This window comes from Amblyraja radiata, chromosome 24, assembly GCF_010909765.2.
Source record: "Amblyraja radiata isolate CabotCenter1 chromosome 24, sAmbRad1.1.pri, whole genome shotgun sequence".
In the NCBI taxonomy this organism is placed as follows: domain Eukaryota; kingdom Metazoa; phylum Chordata; class Chondrichthyes; order Rajiformes; family Rajidae; genus Amblyraja; species Amblyraja radiata.
The window spans coordinates 1465934-1491848 of record NC_045979.1 but is presented as its reverse complement, the minus strand read 5'-3'; the positions used below and the strand labels follow the sequence as shown (position 1 = coordinate 1491848).

General features: G+C 43.4%; 1 protein-coding gene and 1 long non-coding RNA gene across 2 annotated transcripts in view; one reads left to right on the top strand and one right to left on the bottom strand.

The window, feature by feature from the left end:
* Nucleotides 1–6649, bottom strand: part of LOC116986686 — a 70118-nt gene extending 63469 nt beyond the window's left edge. Inside the window, exon 1 of the long non-coding RNA XR_004415547.1 lies at nucleotides 5985–6649. This is a non-coding gene — a long non-coding RNA (uncharacterized LOC116986686). The remainder of the gene's footprint in view (nucleotides 1–5984) is intronic.
* A 1642-nt stretch (nucleotides 6650–8291) lies between these two features.
* Nucleotides 8292–25915, top strand: part of alx3 (ALX homeobox 3) — a 31472-nt gene continuing 13848 nt past the window's right edge. The window contains exon 1 of the mRNA XM_033042254.1: nucleotides 8292–8790. Coding sequence (XP_032898145.1) covers nucleotides 8493–8790 — 298 coding nt within the window. The 5' untranslated portion in view covers nucleotides 8292–8492. The remainder of the gene's footprint in view (nucleotides 8791–25915) is intronic.

The following is a 25915-nucleotide window of genomic DNA, read 5'->3' as shown; positions in this document are numbered from 1 at the left end:
GAGGGGTGTTAGCAAGTTTCTTCCCCCCCCCCCACCCCCCATCAGTCTGAAGAAGGGTTTCGGGCCGAAACGTCGCCTATTTCCTTCGCTCCATAGATGCTGCTGCACCCGCTGAGTTTCCCCAGCAATTTTGTGTACCTTCGATATTCCAGCATCTGCAGTTCCCTTTTGAACACGGGTGTTAGCAAGTGTTGCGTCCGCTTATTTAAAGCCGAAGATCTGGATCATGTGTACTTGGGTCTTCACGGGTCGGTTGGACATAAAGAGGTCGAGAGAGAGCAGGGAGCACTCGGCAGCCACAGTCCAGCCTTCCAACGTTGGAATGGTCCTGACGACCCAACGGATATATACATTCGATAAAATGTTTCCAGCTCAGTTTTGTATAGAACAGAACATCGGTTTTAATTAATTTAACATGTTCGGAATAAGAAACAGAAGCCCCGCGTTGCAAATATACCAGAGGGAGAATTAGACCAGTTTCATTGGAGACTTAACGCTGTAACAATAATCCGTGAGGGAACGGGGGGAAAGTCATCCCTCAGTGGTTCACGCCGTCGGATGCAATGAATAACCCCCCCCCTGCCGCTCACTAATAGATACAACTTACACTTTTCTCTAGATATTTCTCATTCAGCTACATTTATTGCAGCGTAGTTTGAGCAATTCGAGTGGCTACTGCTGTTAAATACCGTCTCGCTTTGCTTTTAGGGTGGTTGGCACTGTGATAACTGGTATTACTGTGATAACTGGCAATTTTGCGGCAACTGTTCAAATATGTAAATGTTCAAATTTATCAAATTTGTCAAATATTCTTCAGAAGATATTTCTCATATAATCAGTTTTATATGGATGGGAAAGGAATGGAGGGTTATGGTCTGAGCGCAGGTATATGGGACTAGGGGAGATTATGTGTTCGGCACGGACTAGAAGGGTCGAGATGGCCTGTTTCCGTGCTGTAATTGTTATATGGTTATATGGTTATATAAGTACTAAAGATACTTGCGCAAACTTACTTGTGAAAATCTTTGACTATCGAACTACAATCCCCTTAACTTTGTTGTGTCTTTCTTCAGACTGGCTTTGTCCCTCCACAGGTGCTACCTGATCCATTGAGTTCATCCATCACTTTGTCCTTTTGCTCAAGCTCCTAGCATCAGCTGTCTCTTATGTCTCTTTCTAGTGTCTTTGTAGTTTAATCACTACCCCAGTTCCCATTTCAGGTAACTAATCACTTGTAAGCTGCAATATCACCCAACAAACAGCCTGAATCCTTTCTCATCGTTACTTGTTTGCATATCTTTCGTTCATTGTTCTTTATCTCTCCACATCGCCATCTATATCTCTCGTTTCCCTTATCCTTAACCACTGAAGAAGGGTCTTGACCCGAAACGTCCCCCATTCCTTCTCTCCAGAGATGCTGCCTGACCCGCTGAGTAAACTTCATCTGTTTGTGTTCACCTGATGTTGAATATCCATTACTATCAGTTTAATACATTACATATTATTATCTGTTTAGAAGGAAATGAATACTGTGAACTGTATATTTTAGTCATAGTCAAAGAGTGATATAGTGTTGAACCAGGCCCTTCAGCCCAACTTGCCCATACTGGCCATCATGTCCCAGCGACACTAGTCCCACCTGCCTACATTTGATCCATATCCCTCCAAACCTGTCCAATCCATGTACCTGTCTAACTGTTTCTTAAATTTTGGGTTAGTCCCTGCCTTAACTCCCTCCTCTGGCAGCTTGTTCCATACACCTACCACCATTTGTGTGAAAAAGTTACCTCTCAGATTCCTATTAATTCTTTTTCCCCTTCACCTTAAACCTATGGCCTCTGGCCCTTGATTCACCTACTCTGGGCAAGAGACTCTGTGCATCTACCCGATCTAGTTCTCTCATGATTTTATACACCTCAATAAGATCACCGCTCATCCTCCTGTACTCCAAGGAATATAGACCCAGCCTACTCAAACTCGCCCTATAGCCCAGACCCTCTGGCCCCAGCAACATCCTTGTAAATCTTCACTGTACCCTTTCCAGCTTGACAACATCTTTCCGATAACATGGCGCCTAGAAAAGAACACGATATTCTAAATGTGGCCTCACAAACGTCTTATACAACTGCAACATTACCTCCTAACTTCTATACTCAATTCTCTGACTGTTGAAGGTCAATGTGCCAAAAGCTTTTTTGACCACTCTACCAACCTGCGACTCGACCTTCAAGGAACCATGCACCTGTACTCCCAGATCCCGCTGCTCTACAACACTCCTCAGAGCCCGACCATTCACTGTGTAGGTCCTGCACATGTTAAACATCCCAAAATGCAACAACTCACATTTCTCTGTATTAAATTCCATCAACCATTCCTCAGCCCACCTGGCCAATCGATCAAGATCTTGTGCAATTTTTTCACAACCATCTTCACTATCTGCAGAAGTACCCACTTTTGTATCATCTGCAAATTTGCTAATTTTGCCGTGTATGTTTTCATCCAAATCATTGATATTAAAGCCAAACTGTAATGGTAACAGTAAACCGAACCCTGAGGCACACCACTAGTCACCGACCTCCAGTCCGGGAAGCAAATTTCCACCATCACCCTCTGCTTCCTTCCATTAAGCCAATTTTCTATCCATTCAGGTATCACTCCTTGGATCCCATGCGATGTAACCTTCCAGTCATTTATAAACTATTAATAAATTGCCAAACACAAAAAAAAGCTAAATCCTTTATAGAATTTTTGGTACATGTGTTCAAAACATTAAAATGATCTGCTGAAGTCAGAACAAGTTTATTGACATCGTTTATTAACACGTACGGTGAGATACAGGTGCAATGAAAATCTTACTTGTAGCAGCTGCACAAGCAAAGGTAACAACAAAAGTACAACTCAAAGGTAATATTTATACATAAATTGCATGGAAATTCTAGACCATCAAAGGTTGTTCAAAAAAAATAAGGCATTGTAATAATGCACGATTTTAAAAAAAAAGTTCTATTAATGTTCTATTAGGGTTGTGCAGGTTGGTTCGAGAGCCTGATAGTTGTAAAAAAGTGTCACTTCCTCAACCTAGTGGTGTGGGACTTCAGGCTTCTGTACCTCTTGGCCAACAGCAGCAGTGAGAAGAGAGCATGGCCTGGTTGATGGGGATCCTCGTTGATAGATGCCACTTTCTTGAGGCAGCCTCTCATGCAGATGTTTTAAATGGTCGGGAGGGCTATGCCCATGATGAATCAAATAAAACAAAGTGTCGTTTTAAGGAATGATTAGTGGGAATGGTTACAGAATAAGTGCTTAACGGCAAATCCTTCTTTATTTCTGTGGTCAGGCTCTGACTGAGTCGAGAGGAATGTATCTGCAATCATTTGTTACAAAAGCATATGAACCAGTGAACAAAAATGGAACCCATTTGCTTGGATTGTTAGTTACAGGATGTAGATGGGAAAGCAGATGCAATGGTCATAGTTGGAGGCATTTTACATGGTAAATGGTAGCGAATTTAGGAATGCAGTTGAACAGAGGGATCTAGGAATAACTGTGCATAGTTCCCTGAAGGTGGAATCTCATGTAGTAAAGACAGCTTTTGGTGTGCTGGCCTTTATAAATCAGAGCATTGAGTATAGAAGTTGGGATGTAAAGTTAAAATTGTACAAGGCATTGGTGAGGCCAATTCTGGAGTATGGTGTACAATTCTGGTCGCCAAATTATAGGAAAGATGTCAACAAAATAGAGAGAGTACAGAGGAGATTTACTAGAATGTTGCCTGGGTTTCAGCAACTAAGTTACAGAGAAAGGTTGAACAAGTTAGGTCTTTATTCTTTGGAGCGCAGATGGTTAAGGGGGGACTTGATAGAGGTCTTTAAAATTATGAGAGGGATAGACAGAGTTGACGTGGATACGCATTTTCCATTGAGAGTAGGGAAGATTCAAACAAGAGGATATGATTTGGGAATTAAGGGACAAAAGTTTAGGGGCAACGTGTGGGGGGGAACTTCTTTACTCAGAGAGTGGTAGCTGTGTGGAATGAGCTTCCAGTGGAAGTGGTGAAGGCAGGTTCGTAATTGTTATATGGCTATATGGTTAAATGGTTATATGGAGGCAACACCAAACAAGGACACTCAGCTGCTTTCAGAAAAAGTTCCTGTTAATCCCACTCTACACATCTTGTTTTATTTTTCTTTTGTGTGCATTTATAATCATTTTCTTAATTAACGCATCAGTATTTACACAAAAAAACTCATCACCAATATCTCAGGGTAACCTATATTAAATCAGAATGAACATTAAAAGAAATGAAATAACACCAGTGACAATAACAAATGTCAAATTCAGCCCTTCCCCAACCACACAAAAAAATGTCCTTCCTGTATTCCGAGGGAAGAGTGTGATCAGATGATTCCAGATAAGTACAAACCTCCAAAGTTCTCTTGATTCAGAAATGGTTTCTTTAGATTGAAACATTGAACATATCACCATCCTCTTGAGAAAAGTGGAAAAGGAGAAACAAGTGGATTATCAATGTTTCCTGAAATGTATTAGTGAGAAACTGTTGATGTGGGTGGTTACAGATTGATTGCCAATGTTCAGCTGAAGGACTCGGCAGAGATTTGTAAAAGAACAGGTCATGCCTGAAAACCCTGACTGCTTTTTCAAGTAGGGACTAAGCGGGTGGAAAGGCAGATTCTATGATTGTTATTTATTTAGACTTTTATGAATCCATTGAATAAAGTCTTTTAGAGTAGAGGCAAGTATGTGCTTTTTGTAATTTGGACTTTAAAAGGTTAGAACAAAAAACATTCCTTGAGGGAAAAATTGGAAGTTGTGAAGCTTCAAATACACTTGGGTCCTTGTATAACGTCCAAATCTAGTACAGAAATTAGTCAAACGTGCTAATGAATTGTTTGTATTTTATCCTAGCCTAACTCAGCAAACCAGGCTGCATCTGTGGGATGAGAAACGGAGGCAGTGTTTCGGTCTGAAGACTCTTCCATCAGTACTCCTTGGCTCAACACCTTGGGGAGATGTTTTTGTCTTGAAGGGATCTGCGATTTATTAAAAATGCTATCTTAATCGCAAGTTAAATAATGAGCAATGTTTGTACACTCTATGTCTGCTTTCGCTGGGATTTAGGAGTGAAAATCAGGAGTGAAAAGATCCCTACTGATTGGGTGCCTAGAGCCAGCTAACATGCCATCAGTAAGACCCAAGATTTCAGGAGTGAAATTCAGAAATTCAAGCAAAGACGCAGGTAGTTAAAAATATAGAATTCTCCTTAAGTACAAATAACGCAGACAATTGTTAATTTTAAATCTGAAATTGATTATTTGTCAATCAAAAAACCCCGTTGCATTTCATGTATCAAACATGATTTTATTAAAAAAACAATTGAAGAAAATGAAATATTAAATGGCCTCGCCCTGTTCCATGTCCCTGTGCAAGTAACGTGAGCAAAGACTATTCTTTATTACCCGACGGTTTCATTAATAACAATGTTATCGCGGGTCCTTGAATAATCTCACCGTGTTTTTCAAACATAGCTTCAATTTTGAAAACAGATAATCTCTATAAAAGGCATCTCTTGGTTTCCGTTTTCTATTTGTCCTTTAACAATAATTATCAACTCAGTCTGGTACTTCCCTGTAAATCTTTCTTCGCATTTTCCTCATTACTTTTCTGGCTTTTTATATTACACATCGGTGGATTTCATTCGTATTTTTAGTAGCTGTGTGCACTTATCCCGCGCCTTCAAAGATGTGTAAATGTGAAGGCTTTATTTCTGTATTTTATTCCGCTTTAACATTGCTACGTTCACTTTTCATGGCACACACCGCTTCTGGTTGTGTAGTTTGTCGGTCAAGGTTCGCACCCACTGCAGCGGTTGATTCCGGGTCTGTAAGGAACAGTTCTCTTCAGTAACTAATTCCAAGCCCCGTGTCATTCTTTGAAGTTATGACCTATTTAGGCCCCGAACTTACCTCAAGCAAAACAATGATGCCAGCGCCGAATCCCATCCACTTGACTACATCGCCGCCAGTCTCAGTCCCCAGCACTGCTCCCGCCATGTGGCCAGCGATATATTCATGCTACCGCCGCCCCTTTGAATCACAAGGGATGTAGTTTCTCACTTTATTCAACACTGTTGATTTACCATCTCGCTTTCCAACTATTGGCCGTGGGTTTGTTAAAACCTTCCCGTTTTGGTGCCATCAGTCCCCAAGACGAGTTTCACAGAACTGGCATCGGTAAGTAACATTTTAACGCACAGCTGATTTGTCCAAAAGGCCAACATTGCGTTGGCATTCTTTGACTTTATGCACTTGAACAGGAATTCAAACGATGGCGTGCTTGAAGCGGAAAAATATGTCTATGCAACGCGGCCGCTCGGGCTCGACTGTAAATTAAATGTTATAAAGTGCGGCAGGTCGCCCGGCCCTCGTTTTGTGAATGGATGGAAGTTTCCTGTTTTGGTGGAAACTTTTTATACACATCCCCTGTCAGGGGCTGTTCTCCGAATACATATTCATAACCCTTTGCAGAACAATATCTGTAAATGCATGGTATGTCCACACCGCGAATGAAAATTAAAACGCTTCAACCAGCTAGTTTTCATTTCATCGGGTCATTTAAATACAGTCTATTGTCTAAATGGTGTAAAAGGCAGTTGCACTGCGAACTATTTCCCCCAGCCACAAATGTTTCAGTGGTGTCTTATTCGGTTGTGCAGTACAACAACAAGCTGAAGGGGAAGAAATATGGTCGGAGAAACTAAGATGAACTCTAAACCAAGCAACTCACAACACTAACCGCAGCAACTGTGATGTGCTGCGGGCTGTGTCTGTGGATGCACTACGGGCTGCTCTTGTGCATTACAACGGTCATCTCGTATTATGATTAGTAATTTATTGTATTATGAGTTATTATCTATTCATCTGTGTGTCACTGCGTTTACGGGCCGATAAAGGCACAGCAAGAAATAATGTAATTGTTCCCTTGGAGGTACGCGTGACAATTAAACACTCCAAACGCTTAAAACTCGCTGCCGACGCATTGAAATAATTTCTATCCATCCACAGTTCCCTAATTGTAGCTGGACAACAAAACAACTCTGACACCATCGTTCTCGGTCCATTTTACCCGGCCTATCGAAACAACACTGAATAACTGAACGTCATAATTTAAATCGGGCGAAACTAGGAAGAGAACGTATCTCCACCCGCGAGATTATATTCGGAGTTTAATCGGATAGTGATTCTGGCAAACATCCGAGATTTCGGAAAACTAAACTCTCCCTGAATCAAGTTACTTAGAGAACTCCCCCCCCCCCCCCCCCCCCCCCCCCCCCCCCCCCTCTCCCGGCGCCAGCCAATTCAGCACACTGTTGGTCGTGGAACTAAAGACGTCGCAAATAATATTTTGCATGTTTGGTACAGAGTATTGTTCACATTTTACATGAAGTATTCAGTGTTACTCCAGCACTCGGATTATTACTCGTCGTATATTGATTAGCCATATTAATAAAGTACTGGGTATACTGTTTGGTTTATTGACCGTGCCATGCTCCAGATACCGGGGTACTCGATCACGAGGGGAGGGGTAAAGTGAACGCTCACTGTCTTTTTCCCAGGGTAGAGGATTCTAAAAGTAGAGGGCATAGATTTAGGATGAGAGGGGTGAGATTTAAGGGGGACCTCAGAGGGTAGTCCATGTAGCTGGCCGAGGAAGCGGATACATTTGCGGCTTTTAAAAGACAATTGACAGATAGATGGAAAAGAAGCGTTTAGAGGGATGCAGGCCAAATGGGACTAGCACAATATGCCAACTTGGTCAGCGTGGATCGAATGGCCTAAGTAGGCCGAATGGCCTGTTTCCGTCCTGTACACCTACGTGACACTATTACTGTAGGTACCTGGATTAGTATGAATAATAGGTGGTACACAAAAATGCTGGAGAAACTCAGCGGGTGCAGCAGCATCAACGGAGCGAAGGAAATAGGCAACGTTTCGTCCCGAAACGTTGCCTGTTTCCTTCGCTCCATAGATGCTGCTGCACCCGCTGAGTTTCTCCAGCATTTTGTGTACCTTCGATTTTCCAGCATCTGCAGTTCCTTCTTAAACACTTAGTATGAATAATGTTTGGGATATTACTGGTTGTGCATTGAAAACTACCAACATGAGACGGCATAGTTAATGCATTCAAGTCTTCTTCTTTAAAATGCCTTCAGCTTCGAGGCTCCAGTGTTGGGACTTTGCAATCTGGTTGCTGCCTGGGAAGGCGGGGACACGCAAGGGTTAACTGAGGCGGCGAGGGCTGCACGTGATTGGATTTTTGGGCGGTTATGTCACGAATATCTGAAACCTCTTGCCCCAAAAGATGTTATTTAGTAAACAACCCGCCCATTTCAGTGACAGGGTGCAGGGGGAGAGGGGAGAGAGAGCGAGAGCGAGAGCGAGAGAGAGAGAGCGAGGGCACGGGTACGGTGGACGATGAGACAGGAGCAGGGGCCCGGCGAGATGATGATGGAGTCGCGGCTGTGTGCACCGTTCTGCACCCCCTCCAGCCGGCACCTCGCCCACCCCGAGCCCGGCCTCATGGCCTTCTACTCCCGGGACAAACTTCAGGACGCGCACGGTGCCTGGGGAGGCTGCTGCAGGGGCGACAGGGGAACGGGGGCCCGAGATTACCTGTCCGGGGATACTCAGCGCCGGCCAGCGGCGGACAACACGCCCAAGTATGAGGGCGCGGCCGCACATCGGGCAGCGCAGGCGGACGGCGGTACCGAGGGTGAGTCAGTGTCTGTCTACCAGTGGCAGCCAACACTTATCATCGCCTTGTAACTGGTGTCAAACCAAATGCTGCAAGTCCCGCAATCGCGCGATGTATTCATAGAGCCATACAGCACGGCCCTTCGGCCCATTCCCTCCATGCTGACTAAGATGCTCCGTCTAAACATTTATGGCGTTTGGCCTATGTCCATCTAAACTTTCCTATCCATGTAAGATCGGATAAACACACAGTGTATGTTACCCAGAGTACGGGCATCGAGAACCGGAGGGCGATGAGGGGAGGAAGATTTACTGGGTACCCGAGGGGGCATAGGTTTAAGATGAGAGGGGCGAGATTTAATAGGAGCATGTCATTGGTTGCATTAGACTTCGGTATGTCCCACTACCACAGGGAATATTAATTTATTTGTTTGGTATCGTTATATTTATCTGTGTTTTATTACTTTTATGTCCGTGAAAGTGCCGCAAAAAAGGGTTTCACTGTACCCTTGCAGGTACATATGACAATGAAACACTCTTGAGGGACAACTTTGTACACAGAGGCTAGTGGGTGTATGGAACAAGCTGCCGGAGGAGGAAGTCGTGGCAGTGTTGATCGCAACGTTTAAAAACCATTTAGCCAGGCACATGGATGAGGCACGCTTCGAGGGTTATGGGCCAAACGCAGGCAGGAGGGACTAGTAGATAGGACATGTTGTTCGGCGTGGCCAGGTTAGGCCGACGGGCCTGTTTCCACGCTGTACGACTCCCTCTAAATATGACATGTCCAAATGACCTTTAAATGTATTTAAGAAGGAACTGCAGATGCTGGAAAATCGAAGATGCACAAAAATGCTGGAGAAATTCAGCGGGTGCAGCAGCATCTATGGAGCGAAGGAAATATGCAACGTTTCGGCCTATTTCTGTGTACCATTTTTGTGTACCTCTGACCTTTAAATGTAGTTACTGAACTTATCTCAATTCCTCATCTGGCAACTTGTTCCATACACCCACTACCCTCTGTGTGAAAAGTTGTCCCTCAAGAGTGTCGCCCTCGTTCTTGTTTCCCAAACTCTGGGAATAAAATAACCTCTGCTTTCACCCTATCTTTTCCCCTCATGATTTTATACACCCCCATAAGACCATCCTTAGACTCCTGCGCTTCAAGGGATAAAGCTATAGCCTGCCCAACCTCTCCCTGGCGTTCTGATTAGTTAGACCAGTACCAACGAAACCTAAAAAATGCTAATATGTAAGAGTACCGGATTTATTAAATGGTTATATTATGGAAACAAGGAAATGATGTTTGCAGGAGTGTGGACTGTTTACAAATTGTGCGCCCAACTCGTTTGTGGGCCTGACTCGTTCATTAGCCCGAATATGCATTGATTACAGCAGATGAAAGCGGGCATTTTATAGCAGTAGGAATGTATTTTTTCACATTTGAGTTTTAAACCATTAACGAAAAGCGTTTTACTTCCGAGACAGGTATTATTTATTTGGGTTCCCGAGCGTTTCATTCGAAGGTTTGAGTTACTGGGAAATGGTCATCACTAACTGGAAGGTTAGCAAACATTGTCCATGCAATATAAGTGTGGTCGCTAACTTCAATCGGCGTATATTTGACTTTACAGAAATTGGGTTCATGGTGCCGATTTTATATTGGAACCGAAGCAGTCACTGCGCACGATTTAATAGACGAGGGGGAGGGGTGGGGGGGGTGGGGGTGGGGGGGGGGGGGGGGGGGGGGGGGGGGGAGGGGGGGGGGGGGAGGGGAGAGGGGGGGGAGGGGGAGAGGGGGAGATTTACCCGAGGGGTCACTTTTACACACAAAGGATGATGGGTGTATGAAACGAGCTGCCCGATGAAGTAGTTGAGGCGGGTACTATTATAGCATTTAAGAGACATTTGGACAGGTATATGGATAGGAAAGGTTTAAAGAGTTATGGGTCAAGCACAGGCAGGTGGGACTAGTGTAGATGGGGCATGTACGTCGGCGTGGGCAAGTTGGGCCGAAGGGTCTGTTTCCATGCTGTATGACTCTATCACTCTATGACACACATGGCCCGACCAGGATGTCTCACAGCACAGAGGCCACTCGGCCGCCGGGGCCGTACTTCCCCTTTGACAGAGGCATTCGGTTGCTCCGTAGCAAAACAACGCGTTGACTCGGTTTTCAAGCCGGTTTGGATATCACAGATAACCAGGTGACAAAATCGATGGTTGGCCAAACACGGAATTCCTCGTTTTAAAATGTTCTCCCTGGGCGATTAGATGCCACAGACCGGATTCCGGGCGACTTGAGAGAACATTGTACCCGCTGACAATCCCTGAGCGCACGCATAATACAGAGTGGGAGAGAGTTATGTTAGCTAGAGAAGTGTTTCTATATCTAACCGGGGAACTGGTATTTTGGTCACATCTAGTTCCCTCCCACTTGAAGATGACTCTTTCCTCACTCTTCTCCCTACACGGAGAGCAGAGAGTGCTTCCTCAAACTTCCTTCCCATGGGATCTGTAGAACGCCGTTCCATCCTGTTAAATTAGAAAACCCAGCACAGTAGGAGTTTTAGTCTGAAGAAGGGTCCCGATCCGAAACGTTTTCTCCAGAGATGCCGCCTGGCCCGCTGAGTTACTCCGGCACTTTCTTCGGTGTATGCCAGCATCTGCAGTTTTTTTTACTACACAAGTCAAAGTAGGGACGCGATCCATTCCCGCTGCCTCGCCCGCTGAGTTCCTCCAACATTTTGTGTCTTGTTCAGGATAAACTTCGCGCTTCGCAACTTTCTCATGCTGTCCAAGATACCCCATCTACACTAGTCCCACATGCCTGTGTTTGGTCCATATCTCTCTAAACCTTTCCTATCCATGTTGTACATATTCAAATGTATTATAAATGCTGTAATAGTAATTGCCTCGACTACCTCATCTGGCAGCTCATCCCATATACCCATACACATTGTGTGAACAAAATGGCCCTTAAAACTTTCCTCTTTCACCTTAAACTTATGTTCTCTGGTTCTTGAATCCCCTACCCTGGATATAAAATATTCTTTGCGTCTTCCCTACCTATCCCCTCCTGATTTTATATACTGCTGTAAGATCACTCCTCACCCCCCTGTGCTCCAAGGAAGAAAGTCCTAGCTTGTCCAAACTATCCCTGTACATCAGGAAACTCAGCGGGTGCAGCAGCATCTATGGAGCGAAGGAAATACGCAACGTTTCGGGCCGAAACCCTTCTTCAGACTGATCGGGGGGGGGGGGGGGGGGGGAGAAGAAAGGAAAAAGAAGGAGGAGCCCGAAGGCTGGAGGATGGGAGGAGACAGCCCGAGGGCTGAGGAAGGGGAGGAGACAGCAAGGACTAACAAAATTGGGAGAATTCAATGTTCATGCCCCCAGGATGCAGACTCCCCAAGCGGAATATGAGGTGCTGTTCCTCCAATTTCCGGTGTTGCTTGCTCTGGCCATGGAGGAGACCCAGGACAGAGAGGTCGGATACGGAGTGGGAGGGGGAGTTGAAGTGCTGAGCCACCGGGAGGTCAGGTTGGTTAATGCGGACCGAGCGGAGGTGTTGGGCGAAACGATCGCCCAACCTCCGCTTGGTCTATGGATAACTGATGCTTCCGGCCAGGAAATCTCCACTGCAAAATCTCCTCAAAGTTGAAGAAGGGTTCTGATCTGAAAAGTTATCTATTTATGTTCTACAGAGATTCTGCCTGGCCTGAGTTACTCCAGTACTTCGCGTCTATTTTTCTGTCAGTATCTGCAATTCCTTATGTCTCCATGTCCATTTGAAGTCCATTACTATATTCCTTTGTGTTTGCTGCACTTCCAACTATTGTTAGCATGTGGTCAAAGCCACAGATATAACCATATAACCATATAACAATTACAGCACGGAAACAGGCCATCTCGATCCTTCTAGTCCGTGCTGGACACGTATTCTCCCCTAGTCCCATACACCTGCGCTCAGACCATAACCCTCCATTCCTTTCCCGTCCATATAACTATCCAATTTATTCTTAAATGATAAAAACGAACCTGCCTCCACCACCTTCACTGGAAGCTCATTCCACACAGCCACCACTCTCTGAGTAAAGAAGTTCCCCCTCATGTTACCCCTAAACTTCTGTCCCTTAATTCTCAAGTCATGTCTTGTTTGAATCTTCCCTACTCTCAGTGGGAAAAGCTTATCCACATCAACTCTGTCTATCCCTCTCATCATTTTAAAGACCTCTATCAAGTCTCCCCTTAACCTTCTGCGCTCCAAAGAATAAAGCCCTAACTTGTTCAACCTTTCTCTGTAACTTAGTTGCTGAAACCCAGACAACATTGTGCCTGTATCCCATATCATGAATGCATTCCAAAACTGCAGTAGTCCTAATACAGGGAGTTAACTTCATCTACACCCATCTACATGTGTGGAATTAAGGGATTAGGGAGTTAAACAAATTTGTTCTCATCAATCTCTTTAACATTCTTAATTATTTGCTACTTCTCTGTGCATGTATTGGATATTACAACTGTAGTATTGTCTTATACTCAGGACTCTGTCCACCAATGTCACCTTCACTGGACAGAAGACATACAAATTTGGACACCCAAAAAATGTCATCTTGTGCCACTTGTTGCTGCGATAGCTATTTTCTCTGTAATTTCTTAATAAATTTGCTTCTGAATTTACTTTCTATCTGTCACATGTAAATTGCATCCGGACTCTATTTTTAAACATGCCCTTCCTTCTGCCTATTTGGCTGGATATATCAGGCTTAGAAATATTTGATGCAGAGAATTTCACAGCACCGAAATGGGCAATTTCAACCCTGTCCTTCTAGCTTATGCTCCATACTACAACACTGTTTCCGCTGATACCATCACTGTCTTTCTAATTCCTCCTCTTTGTACTGTTTTCACTTAATTGCTTTGAGGTTGGACAAACTAGGACTTTATCCCATTGAGTGCTGAGGCATAATCTTATAGAGGTGAACAAAATCATGAGAGGCTTCGATAAGGTGAATGCATAGATTATTATTCCCATGGTAGGGTAACCTAGAGCTAGAAGGCACAGGTTGAACATGGGAGGGGAAAGATTTAACAGGAACCTGAGGGGCAACTTTTTCACACGGAGAGTGTTGGATACATGGAACGAGTTGCCAGAGGAGGTAGTTGAGATGGGTACTACAGCAACACTTAAAGATGTTTGGACAGGTACATAGATAGGAAAGATTTACAATGATAGGGACAAAACATGGGCAAATGGGAGTAGTTTAGATAATGTAACTTGGTTGGTATGGATGTGTTGGGCTGAAGGGTCTGTTTTCATGATGTGATGTCTATAGATCTGAATACCTCCAACAATCTGTCCTGCACAAAGCTCCTGAGAATTTCCAGAGATTTAACAAAAATAAATGTCTTCACACTTCAATAGTAAATGGCTGCCCTCTTTACATAACACTAGTCTCTCACTGAAAGCTCCCTCATTGGTGGAAACAGTTCAGTATCTATCCTATCACACTTTCTCAGGATCTTATAAACTTCAGTAAGATCTCCACTCATTATTTTATTTTATTTAAATACCGATCCCTCTTCTTTAGCCGCTCAAGATAGGACAACACTCTCATCCTTGGAACCAGTCTAGTGAATCCTATTTGGGCCAGTTCCAATAACAGTACATCCTTTCTTAAAAAGGGAACCAAAATTATCCACAGTATTCCAGATGTGGCCTTCCTTCCTAACCCCTTGTAAATTGTAACAATACTTTCCTATTTTGAAACTCTTTGGAATGAAAGCCAACAGGAAGACAGATAGATGAAGTCTGGTTTCAAGAAAGCATTCCTAATCAAAGGAAGACAATAAACATTTTCAAGCTCATGACATTCATTCCAACAACAACATTTTGGCTAATTTCCATTGATTACAGGGATATTTTGTTCCATTAGTGTTCACTCTCCAATTTGCTCTTTGTTTAAGTTCTAAAAGTATCTACTCCTGCCCTACCTCATCTCATTCCACCTGCAGGACTTCCTAATCCATCATTTATTTTCAATTTCCCCTGACATCTAACGATGCCAATCTCTGCAGCCGCTCCAGCACCAACAATGTTGCCCCGTGGTGCTAACTTACTCAGATTCAACCCTGTCCTCGGGTGCTATCTGAGTGGAGTTTGAATGTCTCCAGTGATTGCTTGGGTTTGTGTCTGGTTTCTCCAGCTTCCTCCCATATTTCAAAGACATGCAGATTGGTTGGTTATTTGTCCATTCAAAAATGCCCCATATCTATAGTTGTGTCATACAACCTGAGATAGGGAAGGGGGAGGGTTGATGGCAATATGGGGAGAATAAGTTAGGGTGTGCAAGGTTAGTGTAAATTAATAATGGTCCATATAGACTTAGTGAGCCCTAGGTCCTGTTGTATTTTTCTAAGACTAATTGCACGAGTAAAGAAGTTTCCCCTGAATTCTTTAGTAGCTTTATCAGTTGTTATCTTGAATTTCCTAATTTTGATAGAACTGATAGAGACGCTGCCTCACAGCACCAGAGACCCAGCTTCAATTCTAACCTTGGATTTCATCTGGGTGCTCTGGTTTCCTCCCGCATCCCCAGGACGTGCGGGTTTGAGGTTAATTGGCCTCTGTAAATTCCCCCAGTATGTTGAGATTGGATGAGAAAGTAGGATAACATAGAACTAGTGTGACTGGGTGAACGATGGCCGGTGCGAATGTGGTGGGGCGAAGGGTCTGTTTCCATGCCATATCTCTAAACTAAAGTCTAAATGAATATTGTAAAAGAACATTAACTTTCACTTCAAGGGGGCTTGAAATAAAAAAGGGCCTATACAGCTCTAACCTGTAATAAAACATAAGGAAACACATCAAGGTACAGGGCAAAAATCCTCAGGCCTGCTCCACTATTAAACAGCTCACGTGTGATCCGTTGTCCCTGTTATAAATCTATATCCCTTAATCACACCTAAATATCTATTAATATCCATTTATTTCTAGGAACCACACTTAGAAAGTATAAGATGCACGAGAGCATGTTAGTTTCTAGCTAATAGTTCCATAGAGAATCCCCAACATCCTCTTCACGTCAACCTCAGTTAAAATTTTGTCCTTATGATTTGCAATGTGGAACTTGAGCCCATTCAATATCTCGCCCTCCAATAGCATTTAGAATTTTACATCAACCTGTTAGCTTTATAACCAATGATTTGTTTAAATGCACAACACAAACTCCTGGCATTACTCAATGGGTCAGGCAACATCTGTGGAGGGAAATGGGAAGACGGTGTTTCAGACTGAAGATGAGTCTTGACATGAAACGTCACCTGTCCATTTCCCTCCACAGATGCTGCCTAACCTGTTGATTTACTCCAGCACTTTGTGTTTTACTCAAGATTTCAGCATCCACAGATCCTTGTGAAACCATGTTTATTTAAATTGGATCATTGGCCTTGATTACTTTACTTACTTCTTTGATTAACTAATTAATTTCTAGTTGCTCAAGCTATTTTAAAGTTCTCATATTATGTTTTAGAAACTATTTAGATCCATCTGACCCACCTTTATATAGTTACTGAGATGGCAGTGAGTTGCCAAAAAGCAATCAGGCCACCTTGGGGAAGAACCTCAGGATAACTCCTGCCTGTGGCCTCATTGCTACCAGCAGCTTGACTCTCTCACCCAAGGTTCAACCTGGTTTGGAATCTTACAGCTGCATGTGGCAAGTGCGACTGGGGGATAAGTGCATGGAGACCATTAGGGTGCAGGCTGGATGGAGGGCAAACAAGATAACATCAGGACTAATCCAAATGATATTGAGGCTAAATTATTAAATTATAAGGAATGGTTGCTTCAAAAATGGAAATGTGATCTAATTTTTTGGATTGTTTTCTCTGGAACGTTGGAGTTTGAGGGGAGTCCTGATTGAACTATATACAATTACATGACACTTACATAATGTAGACAGTTAGAACCATTTTCACAAGTTTGAAATGTCAAAGACCAGAGGGCATAGTTTTAAGTTGAGAGGGGCAAAGTTAAGGATGATGTGCAGGGCAAGTTTCTTACACAGTTGGTGGTGAGCGCCTGGAATGTGCTGCCAGGGGTGGTGGTGGAGGCAAATTTGATAGTGGAGTATTTGAGACTTTTAGTCAGACACAACATGCAGGGCATAGAGGGATATTGAACATTTGTAGGCAGTGGAGATTAGTTTAATTTGACATTATGTTCAGGACATACATCATGGTTCAAAGGGCCTGTTCCTGTGCTGTAATGTTCTATGTTCTATGTTCTAATTTAACACAAAACTTAGCAAAGAATTGGGAGGGTTGATAGCAAAAAAGTAATCCTGTTCATGTTGGGTTTGTAGAACACGGGGATAATTCGAGCTAGGCAGAAAGAAGCTGATTTTTTTTTCAAAAGTCTAGAGTTTTCTATTCCAAAATAAAATACCATGACCTCCAAATATGACATAGAGAACTCAGCCATTGATAGGGCTATTTAACCCAACTCATCAACTCCAGGTTTATCTTCCACACGAACTTCCTCAAACAGCCCTCCTGTAATACAGTAACATATCTTCTTCCTCACCCTCATCAACCTCCTTCAGTGGTCATGCCTGGAAATGAGGTTCAGATTCCATTAACATTTACATTCAATGGGGTTTACCAAAGGAACTTATTTGCCTGATGAATGGTGAGATTATGGAGCTCAGCACTAATAATAATAATAATAATAATATATTTTATTGTCATTGCACGTCAGTGCAACGAGATTTAGTATGCAGCTTCCAACCGATGTAAAAGAAAAGTAAAATAAATAAATAAGTTGTGTGACGTGACCATCCAAGGGAGACAGACCAGGAGGGGTGGGGGGCACTCAGTAGAGCCGGTTCAGAGCCGCTATAGCTGTTTCTGAGTCTGGAGGTTCGGGCGTAGAAGGCCTTGTAACGTCTACCGGATGGAAGTAGTTCAAACAGTCCGTTACAAGGGTGTGAGGAGTCTTTATGGATGCTGACGGCCTTCCTGAGGCACCGTGTGTGGTAGATGCCCTCCAAGGCTGGTAGCTGTGTCCCAATGATCCTCTGCGCTCTATGGACGACGCGCTGAAGAGCTCTCCTCTCCATGCAGCTGAGATACCACACAGAGATGCCATACGTTAATATGCTCTCTGTGGTGCAGAGAGCATATTAACTTATGGCATCTATGTGGTATCTCAGCTGCACGGAGGCGGAGAGGAGAGCTCTTCAGTGAGGGGTGGAGATGAATTATATTGATGACGAATGCAGGAGGTTGGACAGGCATATATTGGGGTTCACAGTGACCAATAAACATGAAGACATGGAAAGGTCAGATGGACTGAATGCCTTTCAATTCAGCCTTCCCAAAAGGCGGGGGGGGGGGGGGGGGGGGGGGTTGCATATAGATTGCAGCACTAAACTGGATAGTGATAGAGCAATATAGTGTGGAACCAGCCCTTTTGGCCAACCGTGTCCATAGCAACAAAAAAACCCTATCTAAGCTAATGTTATTTTCCCACGTTTGGCCCATATCCCTCAAAATCTTCCTACCCGTGTTATTGTACCTGCCTCAACTACTTCCCCTGGCAGCTGGCTCCATATACCTTCTGATTGAGTGAAGAAGTTGCCTCTGAGCTTCCTATTAAATCTTCCCCCTCACCTTAAACCTATGCCCTCCAGTATTTGATTTCATTTTCTGGCGATGAAGACTCCGTGTATTCACTATGTCTATTCCCCTCAGGATTTTATACACCTATTAAAGATCACCCCTCATCCTCCTGCACTCTAAGGAATAAAGTCCCAGCCTGTCCAACACCTCCCTGTAGCTCATGACTCTGTGTGCTGGCAACAAACACTGTGGTACATTTTCCCGACGCGTCTTCCAGCTTAATAACGCCTTTCCTACCACAGGGTGAACAAAACTGAACACAATACTCCATGTGCAGCCTCATCAATCCCTTGTACAACAGCAACACAATGTCACAATTCCTGCACGGTGCTCTGACTGATTAAGGCCAGCGTGGCCTCCTGCAGCGACGCCACTTTAGGGGAGCTATGTCGCTCCATCACTTTGTATCTTTTTTTTTAAATAAACCAGATCCGCAGTTCCTTGTTATATGTATATGTATATTTCTCTTAGATTCCTCTGTTCCACAACACTCTCCAGGTCAGTGCCTCGCTACCAAAGTTTCACCCTGGGTTGACTTCACAGATGTTTACGAACTTTCCGCAGAAAAACGCACGACCTTGGGTAGATGTACCTAAATCCTTTCAATAGACCGCTGCACAATAAAATATTCTGTCTGCCTGGAAATGTGTTTGTTCCAATTGTCAACCCTGCAGTCACAGACAGAGAGCAATGTCTTGAACAGTAACGTTTTTTGTTATTACCGAAGATAGACACAAAATGCTAGAGTAGCTCAGCGGGGATAGGCAGCATCTCTGGAGAGAAGGAGTAGGTAACGTTTTGGATCGGGATTCTTCCTTAGATTGAGAGTCCAAGAAAAGAAAACTAGCGGTTACTGTGTTGGAAGGAACTGTAGACTCTGGATTTTACCCGAGATAGACACAACATGTTAGAGTAACTCAGCGGGTCGGGCAGCATCTCTGGAGAACACGTGTGATCTGTTGTGTAGCCGAAGTTGGCACAGTCTTGACTTCACTGTCCGGCTCAGTAAAACATTGTGGCAGAACTGAATGCGGAGGCGACTGTTCAAAATGAAGATGTGTTGGTGTCTTCGCGTTGATTCTCCACATTTCAGCGGCGCCAATACCTGCTGCTAGTTTTAACAGCGTGAGGGATAAATATTCTACAATTATACGACAATGTGATGTTATAGATGGATATATTCCACACAAAGAAGCACAATAGATGTGGAAATAGAACTTTATTTTTAAAATAAGACCGACGGCATAAAATCAGATGGTAAATTATTTTGGTGTGCACGCTTTGGTTGGTGGGTCCGGCATAGGGAGAGACTGCGGCATAGGGAGAGACTGCCTCCGGAGTGCTGGGCCGTGGATTTGCAGTGGATGTTCTTAATAATTCACGGCGCATGTGATACTTTATTAGTGTGAGCCAAATTCCTTTATTTTCGGATTTAAAAAATCTGCTTTAGGGGTGGGATGCACCGGGGTGATATTGGGTCGGCCCTGGACTCGCCATTTCCGGGCTCGGGTTTGGTCCTGCGCTATTCCCCCGGTGCCCGCTTTGCCGGGTCAAGTCTTCTGTTTGAGTCCCGGACTCGCCTGACCTGGGGTCCCGGCACATCCCCGTGATTAATTCACTTCCAAAACAAGGTTCGCATTTGAAAACATATCTCCCGCGCACTTTCAGAGCAAAGAAGCGATTGTAATCAACACAAATAATGCAATCTATCCCAGGTTTGATATTTTAAATAACCTGCACTAAGATATCATGTATTTTAATCGCTTTCCAGTTGGGAAGACCCTGACTATGTTAATTTTGTCCAGTTTTGTTTAACATAAATATATTTGTGGCCAATTTTCAGAGCTGAAATGTTATCTTTAGATTTAGATTTCTTATTGTCACGTGTACCGTGGTACAGTGAAAATAAAGTATGTTTTGTATGTTATCCAATCAAATCAGAAAATCAGCCCATGCCAATCATGTACAATGGGTAGAGCGAAGGAAATCAGACAGAGTTGAATATAGTAGTCAGCTTTGTAGCGCTTCAGTTCCAGACATGTGAAGATTTCCCATTGTATCCGCTGTTCGAAATTTTCAGGTCACCCATTTCCTCAAACCAAGCAAACGACAGAAGGTACTAATTAGATTTATTCTGGGAATGTAACAAAGGGCCTCTCGTATTTTCGGTTAAAAAAAACCCGATGTTAATTTAAAACTAATGAAACATTAAGTTATCAGTTAAAAGAAATAAATTCAGAGCACCAACGCGCTCGTTAGCGCACTTACAAGTCACAAAATATCCTCTCAAATTAACGCTGCGCATCGCAGTGACCGCGCTACACAATCTGTGAAGGTGATAAACCCAAGATCCGCCTTCTCCCCAAATGAGTGAAAGATATTGGGACAGAGTTCACGGTGAGAGTCGGATGGAACAACGAGCGAGCGAAATACTCGTGAAACACGTTGAGGTGTCTCAACATAACTTCTGTTAAAAAAAGGACATCTGTTTAAAAACAAAGAATCAATTTACCGCATTAAATGCAATATCCAAAAATATATCAACTACTAATAGTGAATAAAACGCGTTTGGCTGAATGACGCTGCGCCGATAACTACGAGTCGTGGACACTTTGTTTTCGCGCTCCTTTGTCAGGTAACCCGCTTGGTATTAATTCACCCGCTGGTTTTCTGCCGATAATCCGAGTCAAACCTGGTTTAATTTAGTTTTAATTTTATTAACAATAACTCAAGATTAAAATGCATGTACAATGGGTAGAGCGAAGGAAATCAGACAGAGTTGAATATAGTTGTCAGCTTTGTAGCGCTTCAGTTCCAGACATGTGAAGATTTCCCATTGTATCCGCTGTTCGGGACAAATGCTAATTTCTTCTGTAAAGCGGTGGCTGAGTTTGAGAGAGACATTTGGATACAATAATCAGTCGTCGTGTGGCGATCCCTCGACGTCGAGGATGATGGTCTACGCTCTGTTATTTTTATGGACCCTCGGGTGGCTTGAGTCCAATCCTGGCTTTGAAAGTTCTTCGACATTCAGGACAGGCAATTCCAGACGGCAGATCGGTCCTTGGTTGTTGCGGCCTCTCTTTCCGTTTTATTCTCTGTTCTTCAGTAATCCCGGCACAGAGGGAGATTCTGCTGGACTCCAAGGTTGCCAGGATCTCTCTCGCCAAATTTAACTATTTACATCGAAGTTTGCGTGTTTGCCGACCTGGATATTGCGGAAATTTATGTTTATTTATTTACATATTTATTTCTCGTGCTGTGCCGGAAAGTCTAGAAGGGTACATTGGATAATTCTACGATGATTGAAATGACATGTCCACTAAAGCGGGCCCTTTAAAAATGTTAACCTGCTATCAATCACCTTAAATAAACTTGACTCACTGAACCAGCTTGGCACAACAACCGTGGACAGACACAAGGAACTGCAGATGCTGGTTTACAAAATAAAGAAAAAGTGCTGGAGTAACTCAGCCGGTCAGGCAGCATAAATGGAGAACATGAAAAGGCGATGTTTCGGATCGGGACCCTTCTTTAGACTTTCTTTCCTCTCGCCATAATGTGACAGCTAGTGTATATAAGGTTGGTTCTCAGCGTCAAGTCTGTACCGGACATTGGCGAGAAACATTAGCCCCCCGACTAATATCCATCTCCTGCTCACAGCCTGGGTGTAAATGGACCCGGGATTTTGAATCCCGGTCTCGGGAAGACTGGCGGTGCTGTTTGATTTCAGTTCTCTTGGCTACACGGTCTCAGAAGCAACCCCGCTCCAATCCGTTAGATGCGTGCCTCTTTACGCCCGATTTACTCTCAAACAATTGGACAGAAATGGTAATTACTTTTGTAGATTCAGATGATCACAGTGAGCATCGTGTCGCCGGCTTCATGTGGTTTTAATGTTCGAATTCAATGTGGCTAAACACATTATGTTCTCGCTATTGCTTTAAGGGACTGCTGAAACTATTAAAGGATTGGATTTGTTTTTGAAGCTTTGTTAAACTCTGAGCAGAGAGAGGACGGCTGGGCTTGTCCACCTTGGTGCGGGTGTATGAGGGGTGACAAGATTGATGGGTACGAAATTGTGAGTGATATAGGTGGGGCAAATAGTGAGGAACATTCTCCCTTATCCCTGGTGTATATAACTAGAGGGCATTTGGTTAATGTAAGGGGTGAGGGATAGGAGACATTTGAGGAGGAAGTTAGTCCCCCAGAGGATAGTTGAGGGGGCGTTTGAGGCAACAACTCTTACATTTAAGAAGTACTTCGATAAACTCCATAGCATGGGAGGGTATAGTCTACAGTGATGGTGAATTGATTTGGTCTAGATAGGTACAGTATTTGATGGTCAGCACAAATTTCCATGCTGCATGATTCCATGTCTCTATGATTAAGAAATATAGTCAGAGTTATAGTGTGATACAGTGTGGAAACAGGCCCTTTGGCCCAACTTGCCCACACCGGCCAACATGTCCCAGCTACTAGTCCCACCTGCCTGCATGTGGTCCATATCCCTCCAAATTTGTCCTATCCATGTACCTGTCTAAGTGTTTCTTGAATGTTTGGATAGTCCCAGCCTGAACTACCTCCTCTGGCAGCTTGGTCCATACACCCGCCACCCTATGTGCGAAAATATGCTTATTAAGAATTAATTGAAGGGTGATTTACCAATACAGAAGAGTTGCGTGTTTTGCTCCTCAGGTTTATACATCATATTGGAACATATTTGAGAGGAAGCAGATTGTGAATTATGGAGTGACGCAGCAAAGATGCAGCGACACAAAAAGACACAGCTCATAGTGGCTGTGCCTGTCCTTCTAAAGAAAATCTGCCTTTATCCAATGTCTGCTCGTCTCCTAAAGTCGTGCAGACCTTCCCACTTTACAGTCTTTGTGCAATTACATTCTGCATTTTATTAGTGAATATGTCATGGAGCCATACAGCATGAAGCAGGCCCTTCAGCCCAACTTGTCCAAACCAAGATGCCTCGTCTAAGCTAGTCCCATTTGCCCGCCTTTGGCCCACATCCCTCTAGTCCTTTCCTACCCATGTACTTGTCCAAATGTCTTTTAAATATTGTTATAGTCCTGCCTCAACTGCTTCCTCTTGCAACTTCCATATACCCACTGCCCACTGCCCACTGAGTGGAAAACATTCCCCCACAGTTTACAACTAATTCTTTCCCCTCTCACCTTAAACCTACAATTAATTCCCCTCCAATTATAGATTCCCCTACCTTAGGTAAAAAAACACTGTGATTTCACCCTGTCTATTCCGCTCATGGATTTATACATCTCTATAAGGTAATATATGCTGCCATCACCTTTTGCGCTGAGAATATCCCACTGTGTAAATAATTTGCTGCTGTATTTGCCTGGAGCTCTTTTGTTCATTTCATTAACTGTGCACCTTCAAGGTTCCCCAGCTTTTAAGCTGAATAAAGAAAGAACAATTACAGTCATTTATGACTCTCGGCACATCTCCAGAACCTCTGGACTCCAAGGCAAACTTTCTAAAGTTCTTAAGTCTCTTCACTTAACTGAAGTCATTTCTCACTGGTACCTCATTTGTAAATCTCTTCTGCACAATATCCAAGACTTTGGCATTCGTCCTACAGTGCGATGGCCAGAGTAAGAGACATTCTTTCAGCAAAGGCTTATTGGCTCAGAAAGTTATTGGCTCAGAGATCAGTCTGATGAAGGGTCTTGACCCAAAACGTCGCCCATTCCTACTCTCCAGAGTTGCTGCCTCACCCGCTGAGTTATTCCAGCATTTTGTGTCGACCTCTGTATTGTTTTTACAGCTAGGAAATATATTTTTTTGCTCTCCTTAATTTTAACCAATGCACTTGCCGAATGAGGCGTAAAAATAAGAAATCTGTTTAATTTTTGATAAGCCAGATCTTCTAAATGCATACACGGACGAACATGCTAATTGAATATTGAATTTTCTGCAGAATATTCGTTATAAATTAACAACTAAAGGTGATAAGAATATTTCAAAAGTGTGGTGCAATTCTATCGGATATATCCGTGAATGCTCAGTCTTTTTCCCAGATACAGGATTCTAAAATCGAGACCATAGGCTTAAGGTGAGAGGGTGGAGATTTAAGAAGGACCTCAGGGGCAACCTTTTCACTCAGAGGGTTGTATCTGGAATGAGCTGCCAGAGGAAGATATAGAAGGATTCAGTTATGACTTTTAGAAGACATTGGAAGACTCTTGAAAGACATTTAGACAGATATGTGGTGCGGAAGGGTTCAGATGGACATGGGCCAAATGCATACAAATGGGTCTAGCCCAATATGCCAACTTGGTTCCATCAAGAACCTATTACTCGCCAGGCTCTGTTCTGCCCCCACCACTTCCAGCTTTACTCCCTTCACCACAATCAGCCTGAAGAAGGGTCCATCCATGTTCTCCAGTGATGCTGCCAACATCACCTATCCATGTTCTCCAGTGATCCTGCCTGACCCGCTGAGTTACTCCAGCACTTTGTATCTTTTTTTGTAAACCAGCATCTGCATTTCTTAGTATCTGTAGTCCACTAGTAATGTCTTATTTACTGTCATGAGACTCATATAGGTAAATTAGTTGTAGAAACAAGAAGCTGCAGTCTGAAGAAGGATCCCGACCCGAAATACCACCTATCCTTTTTCTGCAGAGATGCTGCCTGACCCGCTGAATTACTCTAGCACTTTGTGTCTATCTTTAGCTAAATTAGTTGTAATTTTTTCTGCATGATACATCACTTCAAAAGAGTTCAGCAAGTCAGAATGTTTGGAGGGATTCAATGTTGTTATGCAAAATGATTTTCTTTCTTTCTTTTTGTTTCCAAACATTATTTTATGTTTTATTTACCTCCCCACTCCTGTGCAATCTCTCTGTTCTCCCTCACGATTTACTATTCCCTTTTCATTTGACATCTGAGATGTGCCTGAACCTCTGTTTAACATCCCTGCATGCACATTTCAACAGACGTTACTGGATCACGGCCAGTGGCATTCCTTCTACTCCCACTACCGTTCCACTCCACACCCCTGCACCATCCACCATTAATTCTCCTAACAAACTGGGAACAATTTTATTTCCCTGCCAATGCTTTGGTTGCCTTCAACTTTCTGACTTAAATAAAATCAAGAGACTGCTAAAAGATACGACTAAATCAGCGTGTGATCAAGATATTTCTGAGACTTTCATTGATTGAGACCATGTCTGTAAAAGGCCGGGACATTGGCATGGCCCGACATTACTAAATGTTTCCAGCATTGTTGACATTTTGTTATCATGACTCAGATGAGTTCCATCAAGTGTATTTGGCATTTTGTAGACCAATCCAGCCAATACTATCCTTTGTTCTTTCCCCCCCAGAGCTCTGTAAATGACTATCTCAAATGTGCATCTAATTATCTTTTGAATGACCTGATGAACACTAGTTCTTACAGGCAGGGAGATACAGAA